We start from the raw sequence: 15,018 nt of genomic DNA on the forward strand, positions 1-15,018 counted from the left end.
AAAATTTCATTCAAGAATTATGATAATTTCAGCAAAATCATACGAGAAGTGATCGGTAGATTGCACAACTGAATGTTGTTTACAGCAACCACAGTCAGATTACCGCTATTGGCGCCTTGAAACGAACTTAAATAGCAAGAGAATGGATACACATATCATTAATGCCATAAATTGACTCATTTAAAGTCATATTTGAGGCAATTTGACTATTAAATGTCAACATAACATTTTCGCAGTCGAAATACATGTAGATCTAGCGCGGGAAGTTCCTGCGGTGACTGGTCAATTTGTTCCATGCGTAAATAATTAGGGATGTGAAATCTTGGATTCGCGGAAAATCGTGTTTTTTAAAACAGTAGTCCTCCGAAAATTATATTTGAAGTTGAAATGTCTTAATTTTGCTCTTTGACATGTTCGATGTGGACCCGTTGTCGAAGTGTGTCCGAGATATAGATATATATATGCACGCAAACCTCTAACCTCAAACCCATTCGACAGGTGTGTCGCTTCCTGTGCATCTGATGTCGAACCCATTCGACAGGCCAATAGCATCACGACACCCCAAAATAAAACTCTATTTACCAAGAAGGCTTTGCATAACATTTAAATTACATATGACATGCATAAATGCTCAGCTTGTTCAATTTTAAAACTTTCAGTTGTTTATTTACCTCAAAAAGAAAATATCGCGAGTTAAAAAAGTTTCAGCCAAATTTCTCGGCACACAACTACCAGAAACGACCATTCTTGACTTTTGGCATATCACATTGAGCGTTATGCAGTCCGATATTTTCTTTAAAATTTCATCATTTTTCCTATTCGATCAAATTTGTTTATTTGCTGACGAAATGAAAATACTCATGTTCCTTAATTTCTAAAAATATGCAAATTTCGGTGTAACTAATTGTAAACAAAAACAATCTGAAAATCGTAACATCATCGATTGGATGGAACTTGTATGATCATGGCAACGGCAGTAAACAAACAACTCCACATTCATAGTTACCCCGTTAGACTATTACAATCATTTTGTTACATCCAACTTAATTTTCTAGAATTATTAACACTCATGTATAAATCTTTGTACAAAAAATCTTTTTTTAAAGAGTTTGCAAATGATTTTGTTTGATAAACTTTCGGACACATTGACAAGCCGACAAACGTCAGTGACACGTTTGGGCGTGGCTTAACTGCCGATTTGTTGAGTTGAACAAAGTCAACAAACATTGCAAAAAATGACAAATTATTGAATGATAGGCAAAATCTGAACTGATATGCATTCTAGGTAAACCATTCAATAGCAAAATAGTGCAGTTTACGAGAAATAATAAAAATACTTGCAATTTTAGCTATCATTTCTGAAACCGGAAGCACCTACCGCATGTGACACATAGAAGCAAAATATGCAAAAGTTGGTAAGCTATCATAAAGAAATTCCGAAATAGATTCAAATTCAAAAGAAAATACATAATTTACTATTTTTCGTCAACTATTTACTATTTATTGATGGGGAGAGCAGTCTTCACTCCTATTTGTTTCATATTTCTTTGTGATTGTCGCCATCAAATGTGTCAGTCTAAATCTGAAACCGTAATGGATTTCACGCTCTATGATTTTAATTTAAATTTTTTTTCTGAAAACGAAACGCAACGGAGAGCGATATAATGTATTGATATGCCATAATAATAACAACGTAATATTGTTATTGGTCTAACATTACAAAAAGATCAATTTAGAATATTAAAGATGTTGAAAATTTTCTGAGAACCTCCCGTCCTCTGAACCGATTAAAATTTTGGTACACGATGACTGTATGGAGGTAATGCAAATATATATAGGATCCTATATGTGATTTTGTACCCAAAATTCGGCTTATACACGGTAAAAAAAGTCCTTATGAAAATCTTTTTTTAAAATTTATTTTTATGATTGACAATTTCTGGCACTTAGACAAAGAGTGTTGAAGGAAAGACAGATATTCTTTGAATTGTAAATATGTCTTTTATAATTCTTGTTTCATGATGACAGGGATACTTTTACACACACAGCTAAGGAAGTTGTGATACTGTGATTGCATACAAAGGAGTAACAGGTTTGCAGCAGTACCTGTATATGCAAAATAGACCACATAAGGTGAACTAAAGTCATGGGGCGTGGCTGACCAGAAAAAAATACATCTGGCAAGGGTAAACATGTATACAGGCACATTTCTTTTCACTCCAACCAGAAGACTGAGATAGCATTTTCTTAGAAACATATGGCTAACTTACCAGCTTATGTGCAACCATGGTTCTTGTGATTAAATAAACAAAAATATCATGTACTGTTACAAGTAAGTAATGTATCATATTCTTATTACAAATATATTTTAGAATTGTTTTGTTTGGAAACAAACCACTTAATACACAAGATGAATGTCCATATGAGTTTAATATGTATATGTTAAGGATCTGATTAATTTATTCATTATTCATGGAATACTAAAATTTAATGAAATCAAATAGTTACTTATTCACATAATTGATGCTCAGAGTGAAAGATAATAATTCAGTGTCTGCTCTGGCTTAAATTTTCTTGGGGTCACTTGGACCCCTTCATCATAAAATTAGGGGTCCAAAACAAAAATGGAGGGGTCCAATTTATAGCATTATAACATAACATTAACAACAGAACACAGTGGTTGTGAAAAATAAGAAATCTTTTCGCAACTGCAAAATATCAACAAACAGGCAAAGTGAGAGAAAGGTTCACATCAGGGCACATCTTGCTCTCATAACCAAGAGGTTTACATTAAGGGACAAACAATTTCTTAAAAGGGACATTTGATATTAATGAATATTATAACACAAATTATCCATGTTAATATCTAACTTCGTATATGAAAAGGCAGTACACGGGTCAGCCATTGGTGAGGGGTCATTGTGACAGACATTTGTGAATGTTTTTACCGAGATCTACCAATGATTTGAAGTTATGGATTCAGTTAAGTTCAATGGCTGTTCTGATGCTACTGTACTGAGTATTGAGTTCATGTTGTAACTGTGACAATGATCAATGAGTCATAAAATATAATTGGCATATCGAACGTTTTTTTAGTAAGAGTATGTCCAGGATCCAGCATTTCCTTGATAAATCTAGTCAACATGTTTCAGGTGCTATAAATGTTTAAACATGTCAGTTACACCAATAACGGTCCTGGCAAAATGTGTTTTGCAATTCTTAACATGACTCACAAGATATTGAATTATTATCAGCTTGATAAGTCTGTTGTAGAATAACTAAATATTCAGAGTCCGCTAAATAAAATCAATGCTTACATCATTGTACATTCAAGTGTTCGCATTCATTCTTTATCATATACAGTATCGCGGTATTGATAAATCTCGTAATCCACACAACCTGTCGACTGTTTACTTATGCAAATCTAAGCACGATATATTTCATCGCATGATCGAATACAGGACTCGTTGCGGTATGTCACGGCTACTTGTACACACGTTAACTTTTTTTATGACAGTTCCTAGGATGTTTTTGAAGTGGAATTACCCCTTCCTCCATTCAAAATTGATTAGAAAAAGAACCCATTTGTTCAAACGAAGTCCCTTGACCAAACCTCGGTCGTATGAAAAATTCAAAACAGGAAGTGATATACCATATAATCCACACAGCCTTACTTACTGCGGTAAGATTCACCAATGACAGGTACCTTGTTAACCGAACTCGGTAAAGAAAATCAGCATCAATCAATCCAATGAACAACAAACATTTTGTGAATCACATATTTAATAAGTTTGTAAGCGTGCCCCACTACGATCCATTATAAATTAACTACCGCGATAATATAGCGTATCATCCTACACGGTCGCTCGATTTCGCGGGTCAATGTTACCACGTTCTGAAGTATACCCTTGATTTACCTGGCTATTTTTAGTTTGACACAAGGAAGCAAAGCTACGGACCATACCGAAAATTAATACATGCAAAACCGACAATAGATATAGGTCAAGAAACCGGTTTGGGTATTTGTCATAAAAAGGGAGAGAATAATGAAACTGGTTTGGTTTAGCAAACGGAAGTGTTAATCAACATGCTTCGCTGTCTTGTTTGGCCACAAATACCTTTACGCAAAGACGTACATCTTTGATTTACGATAACAGTGTCAATTCGATATGAAATTAATATAGCCCCAGTCACTGCGTCCACGAGACCCACACATGTTACGCAGGTGCGTTCAAACTTATTTTTGTGCGTCCAAGACGCAAAAACGCGGTCTTCAGCCAACACTGATAATTGTAGAATAAATTATCTTTAAACTAAAGATAATAATTGAAGTTTGATCAGTAACACTGTGCTGATGCATTGATCAATATTTAGTCTCCATACACACAATCATTGTGGGGAACAAAACCTACTAAATATAAAAAATATAACATAAAATTTTAAAACCTGTAAACAGCTGTAAATAATTAAACAATTACAAATCTATAATCAATACTCAATCATGGCGGTCTTCATATTTTTGGAGGGGCGGTCGGGTAGCCTAGTGGTTAAAGCGTTCGCTCGTCACGCAGAAGACCCGGGTTCAATTCCCGACATGGGTACAATGTGTGAAGCCCATTTCTGGTGTCCCCCACCGTGATATTGCTAAAAGCGGCGTTAAACCATACTCACTCGCTCACTCACTCATATTTTTGGAATAAATTTAGAAATGCTTCGTGAAATTGTTCTAAAATCATGGTAGAATCTATGAATGTATTATGAAAGGAAAACTGTCCCAAATATAATGTGGAACTAACACCAAAAATATGTATGTCGCATTTTATTGCTTATATATATCCTATCATATACAGCAACGCAGGAATGTTATTTTGAAACATGTTTTGTCAAACCATTTTCGTGCATCTGTTGTAGAGGGTGATCGTGCTGATCGACGATATCCACAGATGTATTGCATGGGATACACTTATAATAGTGAAACTTATCAGCGTGTGCATCGCAGAAATATGAATTAAATGAAAATAGGAGTAATTTGGCTATTACGCTTTAAATGACTTCTTCTCTGGAACTAAAAGATGGATATCAACCATCTTTGGTTGGAAGTATTCTCAGGTGATGGGAATTCACAATTTTACAAATAGAGGGACCATAAGGAATTTATAACTTGGACAAATATAAGATCCCCACGGTATAACTATATGTATAATTGCAGAGTATGAGAGGAATGCACATATGCTACCAGGACTGGCCCTTCTGTTCATCTGTCTGAACTGTGACATGCAAACCGATATCCCCACCCTATAATAAACAGATAATTGCATACATTTCTGTGTTATGAAGCCCTGGGGTCCAGCTTTGCCTCTGGAAACTTGGATCCTGGATCATAACATGGAACGGTTCAGATCTTTATGCTACATTTGTATCTAGAGAAGTACACGTTCATGCTGTCAGATTTGCCATTCACCCCTTTTAAATGCTGACAGTCAAAATTACAAAATATTTGCAGTATTATATACATGTACAATGCAAATGTATATTTTGTCATGATTGTGTAAATATCCAGGTGAGCGATACTCTTGTTTATTACCCTGCAGTCAAGTTAACTGCTCTTTCACTCAACTTGCCCTGACAGTGATAATGATTTTGTGGTAAAAATAGTATCAGACTCTTTGCTCAGTTTATTTTCTATCTAAAAGATTGAGAATTCTGTTAAGTTGGTTTTGTTGGAGATCTTGCACCTGACCCCAAAGTTAATCAGACATGGATCTTTTGAATTTGTCCCTAAAGTGATTTGGTTGTGATGTTTACCTAATTTTGGTCCATCTCCAGTTTAAAGGGCTTTAGATTGACTAGGTACCCACAACAACTGTTAACTATCCAAGGGTTATCTAGATGTCAGAACCCACCAGAACCTTTGGTATATTCTGGCAATGATGTAATAGGGGTGTATTCGCAGGAATTGTCAAACAATAGTTATCATTGTTAATTCAAAGTATACTGTCTCTCTGTTAAATAAGGAGTAATCCTGCCCACCAACCTCTATTTTTTTTACATTTTAAACTGTTTACTGCTTATCAAGGTGGAAATATTATTCTGTGGGTCTTTGGTATTAACTCTTTCATCACTGGCTGCCCCAGAGTTATGTCCCTTGAGACCCTGCAGTCCCTGACACTGACAAGGCCTGTACACTGGCCTCCCTGGCAGTATTATTGGAAAATCACACTATCATTTTTGATGCACTTTTTCTACGCGAAACTTGCTTTTAATATACATTTATCATATACCATTGTAAAGAGGATTAAGTATACTTTAATATTCTTTGTTGTTATTGTCTCTAACCTTTGTTATTTTCTAATTACAGGTGTTTACAAGTGAAATAAAACTTGAAAACACTGAAAAAATGAAAACAGACAATGAATTTTGGCTCAAATTGTATTACAAATCACAAAAATAAATCACAGATACAAGGTAAACATAACACAGTGGTCTTGTCATCTTGGACGGCACAGGTAATCCCAGGTGTTACAGGTAAATTCTCTTCATGCACATCTGTAAACAAATAAACAAGTTTACAACTCTTGGTACTGACTTTGTTTTCTATACTGATGTCACATATTACTTATGATACACTTACAGCCTCTTAGGTAAACTCGTTAACACAGGTAAACTTGTTAACGCAGGTTAACTCGTTAACACAGGTAAAAACACAAATATTTTATTTATTTTGTTCTTTTTCAGGATTTGAAACAAAAATTAAGTTTTAAAGTTTTTAAATAGTAATTTATCACATTACCTGAACATTGAACCACAGCTCCTATAAGAATGACATCACAGAGAAGATATCACAGATTGATCTGAAAGGAGGGAAAAATTGTAAAAGGACGGAAAGATCGTAAATTCAAGTTCTGCAAATATACAAGTTGTGATAACATATTTACAATACACTGTTATTTACAATTGCATAATAAATTAAATCAGTACATTATTACATCAATTAATAAATAAATAATCATTACAGTTACTAAAATTTAAATTAAGATGTAAAAAACAAGAAAACAAACATGAATATGGAAATAAATTTTATTCAAATTGAGCGAAATATAAGGACATACGACAAACCGGCAAACTACAATTCGGATTGCGATCAGAAACTTAAATTTTAAAAAAAAGAAAGAGATACGTCATGCCATTCACCTTTGTTGTTGTTGTGATCGCTCGTTCACCTGTAGGCTGCATTCTCATTCGTCGCACTGATAATCTGTTCAAACACAGAATCATTGTAAAACAGTTGGAAAAAATCAATAGCACGATATTTCACTCACCGTGTCAATATATATTCTTGAGTCCGGTCGCCTCTTCAAAATCCCTCATGTCTCCACCGTTGTGGTCCCTCTGCCACTCCCATTCTTGAAAGTTGGCGCGGGGGGGGGGGGACACCTCGTCGAAACCGTCAAAATCTTCACGAAATTCCCTCTCCCCTTCACGTAAATTATTCAAATCAAACACATTATTATTCCCGATAGAGTAGTTGTTAGTCATCTGATCGCTATCCAAATCGTAGTTGGCCGCCATTACGCTAGATTTACGATTCAAGCGAGAAAAATACCTGTCGCGAAAACAGGTGACATTCACGATTTTCGCGCCAAAAAGACTGGGAAATTCCATCGAATGACGTGTCAATCACGTGTAGATCTCATTTCCATATTTAGAACGAGATTACACACGAGAAAGGAAGTTGAAAGAGCGATTTTGTAAACACGGTCGCGCCGCCCGATTTATCGGGCAGCCGTGTGGGGCTTGGACAATAGCCGCCCGATTTTTCGGGCAGCCGGGTACTGGGACACGGTTTATGCTGCCCGATAAATCGGGCAGTCGGGGCGAAAGGGTTAAAGATGTTATGCATAAGGCATGTAGTTTCCCAAACCCAAAAGTGATGTCAAAAGATGTCAACCAAAAGTCCAAACAACTTCCTGAGAAAGTGTGCTTCAAGTATTTGACTTTCAAAGGTTAACTTTATTATGCATGTGTTTAACACATGTTTAAATGTGTCATGAGGGCCAAAGTGCAATTAGATTTCTTATTAAGCTAGCTGACTGAAATGTTGGGTGTTGCTTCTTTCATTCTAAGCATTGGTATTTTGTTCGTTCCAGACAGAGGAGGAAGAGCAAGTCCTGAATAAGGTTCGTTCCAAGAAAACAATGAAGAAGTACAAGGCCAGGAAGAAGACTGCCAAGGTGGAATCTGCTCTCGAAGAAGAGTTTGCTACAGGCAGAGTGCTGGGTATGCTAAGCTACATTTTTTCGAATAGCTCAGAACTTTGACAAATATATTTTTTTCTCAACAACCCATTATGGACACTTATCTATCGTTGCATTGTACAACGGGGTTCATTCTAGTTGCAATGTCACCAAAAAAAGTCTTGTTAGTTTTTTTTTAAAAACAAGATGGAATGATCAGAAATGGTGACAGCAAGGGCTATCGATATAGAATAAAGAGATTGCTAAATGCTTACTATTTATCGATCAATTATCGCTATATATCGTAGAAGTAACTTAAAGTAAATGTGAAAGGTAGTCCCAAAAGAAATCAACATATTTCACGCCACTGGTGAGTATTGAGACATACCGTAAATCGCTGTGTATAAAGCGATCCCATCTATAGTACATACCTTCAAAATCGACTTAAAATCCTATACTCCGTGTATAAAGCGACCTGGAATGAAGCACATCACAAGTGCGCACACAAACCTTATATTTGCAATAAAAATTTGTTTATCTTGTGTTGTTTTGCCTACAATGATTGGGCGCGTGCGTAACTCCAGCACACGTCACCATTTTGTGTTTACACGGTGCGACACCAAATTTGTGCCAGTAAAATATAATTCATTTATGAAGTAATAACATAAGCGACAGTGGTGAGTAATTTTATTGCCTATTAACTATGTTGTAACTAACTAGGCTTATGTTTGCTTCACATTCAGCGTGTTTATTCCACAATCACTTATTCACACTGTCTCCAACAGTTGTTAATACAACTGTAAAAACAGCGGGAATTGATTTCAGCTTCACTGGTTATCACATGTTAGGTCACATGTGAAATATGCAAATGCTTCCGGCTCTCTACTCACGGATGTTGATTGTTTTACCCTGTCAGCTGGCTTGACAATCTGGATCGAGGCGAGGGTCATTTCAAAACACAATACACATTCCTTGCGTCGCCCATACTTTGAACTTAGCAGCAAAGGCGGGTCTGAACGCAAATGCTAGTCTCAGCAAACTGCAATCTCGCTGCAGACACCTCGTTGGTTATTTCAAAAGAAGTCCGCTGGCCACAAATGTCTTACATTCCAAACAGGAGTTATTGCAACTACCACTTCACAATCTTATTCAAGACGTCGAAACGCGTTGGAACAGTACATACGATATGCTAATGCGTTTGCTGGAGCAAACTGCAGCAATCCATGCTGCGTTCACTGATCAAAGTCTTAAGAAAGACGCACATGGCCTGGTTTAAGATCCCTCCGAACAGGACCAAGCAGAAAATATTATCCGTGTCTTGCAGCCATTAAAGCAAGCTACAACCCTTCTGTGTGACGCTACTCTGCCGAGTGTTTCCATGGTTTTGCCAATGATGTACAAGCTTAGGGTTCATTTGACTGTCAAGGATGGGGACAGTGGGCTTGTTAAAGCTGTTAAATCGGCAATTTCAGCAAACTTGTCCAAACGTTACACCAAAGACAAACTCAGAAAAACACTCGTAGCGTCAACGCTGCTGGATCCACGTTACAATGGGATACCTTGTATCACTGAGGATGATAAATCTGCAGCAGAGGATCAGCTACAAAGAGAAGTGACAGAAGTACATCGCAAGTTGTCAGAAACACCAATGCGTTTGAGCATAAAGCAGGAGAAAGCTGACTTAGCTGAGAGCGAACCAGCCCTTCCCGACTTGCCCCGATTGCCAGATTTTCCCAACGTACCAGATACTGCAGATAGTACAGATTCAAGCAAGTCTGGGGTGACAGTTGAGACTGAGCCACCCGTGAAAAGGATCAAGACTGAATCTGACAGCATAAAATCGAAGTCACTTGGAGTTGACGACTGGTTCTCAGATGTCATTGTCACAGGAGTGGAGAAAGTTGCTGTAGATCATAATCAACGGGCAAGAGAGGAGATATGTAGGTATCTGAAGGAATCCCGTCTACCCTGGAATGGTGGAAGATGAAGGAAGTGGCATATCCAGCACTGGAAGTGCTAGCCAAGCGTTATCTCTCCATCCCTGCCACATCGGTCCCCAGTGAGCGGGTTTTCAGCGCCGCGGGACTTGTTAATAAACAACGAAGCAGCTTGAAAACAGACAATGTCGATAAGCTGATATTCTTGAACAAAAACCTTAAAAAGGTCTTTGATCAGTGATGATTTTCATGTTCAATACCAAATGAACTCATGACTATTTGTCGTATTTGAGGCAAGTGACCTTGCCAGAAACAAATAAGTTTTCAAGTGTTAGCGTTTTGATATTTAGCGGTACATTCACAAAAGTCAAAAACATGAAAAATGAATTGCTGTTAGGTATTTTATTTTTTTGCATTTACAAAATGAATTGATGTTAAATTTAAAACTAGTTCTTTATATTTTATACATTTACAAAATGAATTGATATTACGCATTTTAAAGTTCATAGTTTAATTGTTTCACAAAGTTGGTGACTGACACCGATTGCCGATATTCCAACTGAACGTTTATAAAGTTATTTTAAAAGTGCATTCTTCAGGTTTTTTTATTTCATGACTTAAGACTACATGTATTAGACTAATCAATATATAGTAATCATGAGAAAGTTTCGTAACACATTAGTGCTGAGACGATCATTACTACATTATTACAAGGGTATACAAACTTACATCGTTATAATCGCACGATGTTTGTTTGATATCAGTCTGTAACCCAATCTGTGCCCCACCACGAAAACGATGACGTAGCACTCACCTGACCTATTACGTATCACACCTGTGAACCTAGTACAATCTACTACGTAGCACACACCTGTACACACCTGACATTCACAATGGCGGAATATTTGATGATTTTTTATCTGAATAGTTTCGTGAATACTGTACATAAATGACAAACGACTATATCAGGTGAAATTACATTTAATTTCTCAATTATTCTCACTTTATACAAATAATAATTGTCTTTGACGACATGAATCTTAAACTCAGATTGTTCATCGCTAAAAATGGAAATGTATAACTACATTTTTCTATAGCTTCATGCAGCAGTGCAAGGATTCGGTTACACTACATATGTTTAGATCATTATGTGCAGTAAAAAAAACTATGTTGCATTCCTTCAGGTGAATGAAAAGGTGATACGAAACTTGTTCAGTAAGAATGTGCAGTTTGTGATAAAACATCACTAGACATGATTTACCATTTAAATTGTGTTTCCTGTTTAGCTACAGAGTAAGAAATTGGCATGAGTCCTATAGTCCTTTCAAAAATGCACAATAGTTAGGTATCATAAGGACAAGTTGAAATTTGCCCTAACAAGGGCTTTTTTGTATGTTATAAAGAAGAATGGACTAATGCTGTTTGTTTCTAACACTGATAGCTGCAAGGCATTGTCATATCTTGATGACTCTTGTTTATACTTGAGGTTGGCTCATTGACGTATTGAAGGATGGCAATATGATGATCTATGTGTGGAGGTAATCTGCCTGCTGAATTTGCAAAGTGGTTACCAGAGACATATATATGTCATAGTTACTCTGATTGCCTTAATAGGTTACCGAATCTGTTAATCTAATAATTCTTTACCCGTAACAGTGTTCAGCGCCTGTTTCAAGAGTTCGTAATACAACTGTATTACAGGGGGATTTAGTAATCAGCTTCTCGGTCTGTCTGTTAGTTATCATTTTCTGTCCAGATCATATCTCTAAAACTAATAGGTATTTTTTCATGAAACTTTGCACACACAAAGACCAGATTGTCAACTGATGCCTTTTGCTATTCCAGGGCTCGAAATTAACCATATTTTGCATGCCATCGCACGCCTAAAATGAAAATAGCATCATGATCTTCGTGCCTCGATGGCACGCTTGGAAAATAGGAATTAATAACCTACCTTTGCCATATAAGGCATATTTTAATGATAAATATAAATCTCGTCAGCAATAAATTAACTCTTTCAACACCGTAGGCCGGTTTTCCGGCCAAGAAGCATCGAGTCCCCAGACACCGTAGGGCGGTTAACCGGCCAAGCCGTAGTCACGTCAAAATAGTATATATTTTGATGGACCTACATGTAATATCATTCATTTATTAAATCTATCACATTTCACAATGTCTGAAATACGTATTCCATTTCAATTTATCATTTTTTATCGATAAATTAAAAAAATATTCACTAGATCTATTTCCCGCGATGTTATTGAAAATAAAATTCTCGGACACACATTTCGACAACGGGTCCACATTGAACATGTCAAAGAGCAAAATAAAGACGTTTTAAACAAATCTTTGAATATTTTATACAAAGTAATAAATAGAATCAACAAAAATATATCTAAAAGTAATCAAATTACATCTAAGTTATTATATCCATCCTTTCGTGCGATTGCGTGTAATGTAAGTCAAATGACATCTCGGCTTTCGTCGCCTTGAATTCTCGGCTAGGACACGATGTTTAATATAAAAATATATGCATGTAAAATCATTCATGAAGTTCCATATTTTTTATATATATTGTGATTTCCTGCTTAAAACGTTCAGAATAACACGATTTAACAAAAATCTTTCGCCAACTTCTGAAATTTATCAAACACGAGCTTGGTATCACAGCTGTAATTTGATTGGCTGCCTTATTGTCACATGCTCAAAATTGACCAATCAGGAAACTTGTAGCAGATTTTGGCAAGAAAGCGTCATTAGAAACCAATTTTAATCCAATGAAATCTCTTGTTATAACTACGGGGGGAAAAAACAAGGCGATGTTACGAGCGTGTAGATGAAGGAATAAGCTTTCCAGCAATGTGTCATATGCCATTCTTCGACAAACATGTTATTCATACGAAGCCTCGAAAACGGGGGTATTTCTTCATGTTACTGAGCGGTCAGCCGCTGTTATCGGGAAATGGGTGATGACAGAAACTATTTATAATTCTTTTTAAAATGATTTTCCAATTACGTAAACAATGAAAATAAATCAGAAGTAGGTAGATCTAAGTAGATTTTACTTCAGATGGGGCTTGTCTGTCACAGTCATTAAAATGGAAGTCACTAATAAGTTTGTAACTCACTTTAACTTTAATAAATCACTTACTATTAAGATCACAGATGTCTCACTTACTTACAATCACATGAATTTATTAACATTTTGATTGAACTACTGACAGAGAGACACAAATAAACAACAAACACTTTAATGGTTGTTAAAAAATTTAATGCTGAAATGTAACAAATAATTGGCTGGGCACCCCATGATTTCCCAAAGCACACCTAAATTTTATACCTTGTGCCTTGTGGCACACTTGGCAAAATTGCATTTCTAGCCCTGTATTCAGAGATTTTGAAAAAAAATTCTGTTTCCAAATCAATAATTTTGACTCTGACTCGGGTCAGTAGGCCTTGGGTATTGGAGGGCCCTTTCTGATACGATAGGTAACCCATGCTTGCCGTAAAAAGGACTGTTTGTAAGAGGTGACTAACAGGATCAAGTGGTCAGGCTCGCTGACGTGGTTGATGTATGTCATCACATCTAAATCATGTGGATTGATGCTGATGTCAATCACTGGATTTTCTTGATTATTTACAGACCACTGGCATACAGTTGGAATATTGCTGAGTCAAGCGTTAAACCACAAACAATACAAAACATACCATGATACACAAACACGATATGCAATACACATGAGGACTGGTATGTGTCAAAGTGATGTTATTTGCATATGATGCAATGCTTTTATTTCTTAATAGTTTTACTGTCTAACATTCAATGTAATAGCTGTACCAAATACTGACAAAATTAAACTTTCAAGAATGTCACATTTTAATTTTTTTACTTACAAATCATGTTTCTAAACTCTTTAAGTTCAACTTGTATGGAAAGCACTTTTATGTCTGGTGCTCTTAAGTATAACCAATGTAACCTGAAAGGCATAGAGTTAGTGAGTCTTTTTAATGAATATAAATACAAGATTAGTTGATAAAATCAAAGCAGTATGTTATTTCCCCTCACTGCTACGTTGTTTTTTATTATACAATGAGGCTAAAAAAATATTCTTGGTTCTCAGGCACCGCTGCATCATCATAAAGTCTGCCACACGTTTCGTTTATATTTCCATTTTCAAAAAAAATAATCCTTAAATGTTTCGCGTCTTGAACACGAGACCTCAACTGTGAAATGCTACAATACTTAAAAACATTGCAATCCAATATAATGTGCAGTTACTTCCCTTGTCATGAGCACTGCTTTACTGCACATCTCGTGTGTTATGGTCATGGTGGCAATAGGCGTTTGTGCGCTTGCTTTGCTGTTTGCAAATTTGGTGAATAAAAACATTAAATTTGCGATACAACATCACTAGACATGATTAACGTATTCAAATACAAATTCAATGGTATTTGTGTACTGTATGAGGGACAATGTTTCATACGCAGAGGTTAATCGTCTCGTAAAATAATCAGGTAATTGATGCTAATTTATGTACCCCAGCTATAAAGCGAATCGGAATGAAGCACATCACTAGTGCATACAAAATCTCTACATTTGCAATAAAACGTGTTTGTCTTCCGCAGAAAAAATAATTACATCATAGCCCTTCAGCGAATTCAGGGAAACGGAACAGATTATATCAATTAAACTTGGTCAATGCAAATTTGAAATTTGAGATAAAACATCACTAAACATAATGATTAGCCGTATTTCCTGTTCTGATTGGCATTGTTACATATGCAGAGATTAAGATTACCGTGCGTCTTGTAAACTAAGCCGTAGTAGCATTCAGATGTGATTCGGC

The 15,018-nt window shown here is 36.1% G+C and overlaps 1 protein-coding gene and 1 long non-coding RNA gene across 2 annotated transcripts in view; one reads left to right on the plus strand and one right to left on the minus strand.

Moving 5' to 3' along the window:
• The window catches only part of LOC124115354 (40S ribosomal protein S8-like), a 57,693-nt gene that overhangs the window by 32,035 nt on the left and 10,640 nt on the right, over positions 1–15,018 (plus strand). Inside the window, exon 5 of the mRNA XM_046476302.2 lies at positions 8,148–8,277. Within this exon, the coding sequence (XP_046332258.1) occupies positions 8,148–8,277 (130 nt within the window). The remainder of the gene's footprint in view (positions 1–8,147; positions 8,278–15,018) is intronic.
• Positions 6,508–7,677, minus strand: LOC125380766. Its single transcript, XR_007221422.1, has 3 exons — positions 7,192–7,677; positions 6,791–6,851; positions 6,508–6,546 (listed from the first exon to the last, which is right to left on the minus strand). It is a non-coding gene; the product is annotated as an uncharacterized LOC125380766 (long non-coding RNA).

The sequence above is a fragment of the Haliotis rufescens genome, unplaced genomic scaffold (genome assembly GCF_023055435.1).
Source record: "Haliotis rufescens isolate VD_foot unplaced genomic scaffold, xgHalRufe1.0.p SCAF_1, whole genome shotgun sequence".
Classification (NCBI taxonomy): Eukaryota; Metazoa; Mollusca; class Gastropoda; order Lepetellida; family Haliotidae; genus Haliotis; species Haliotis rufescens.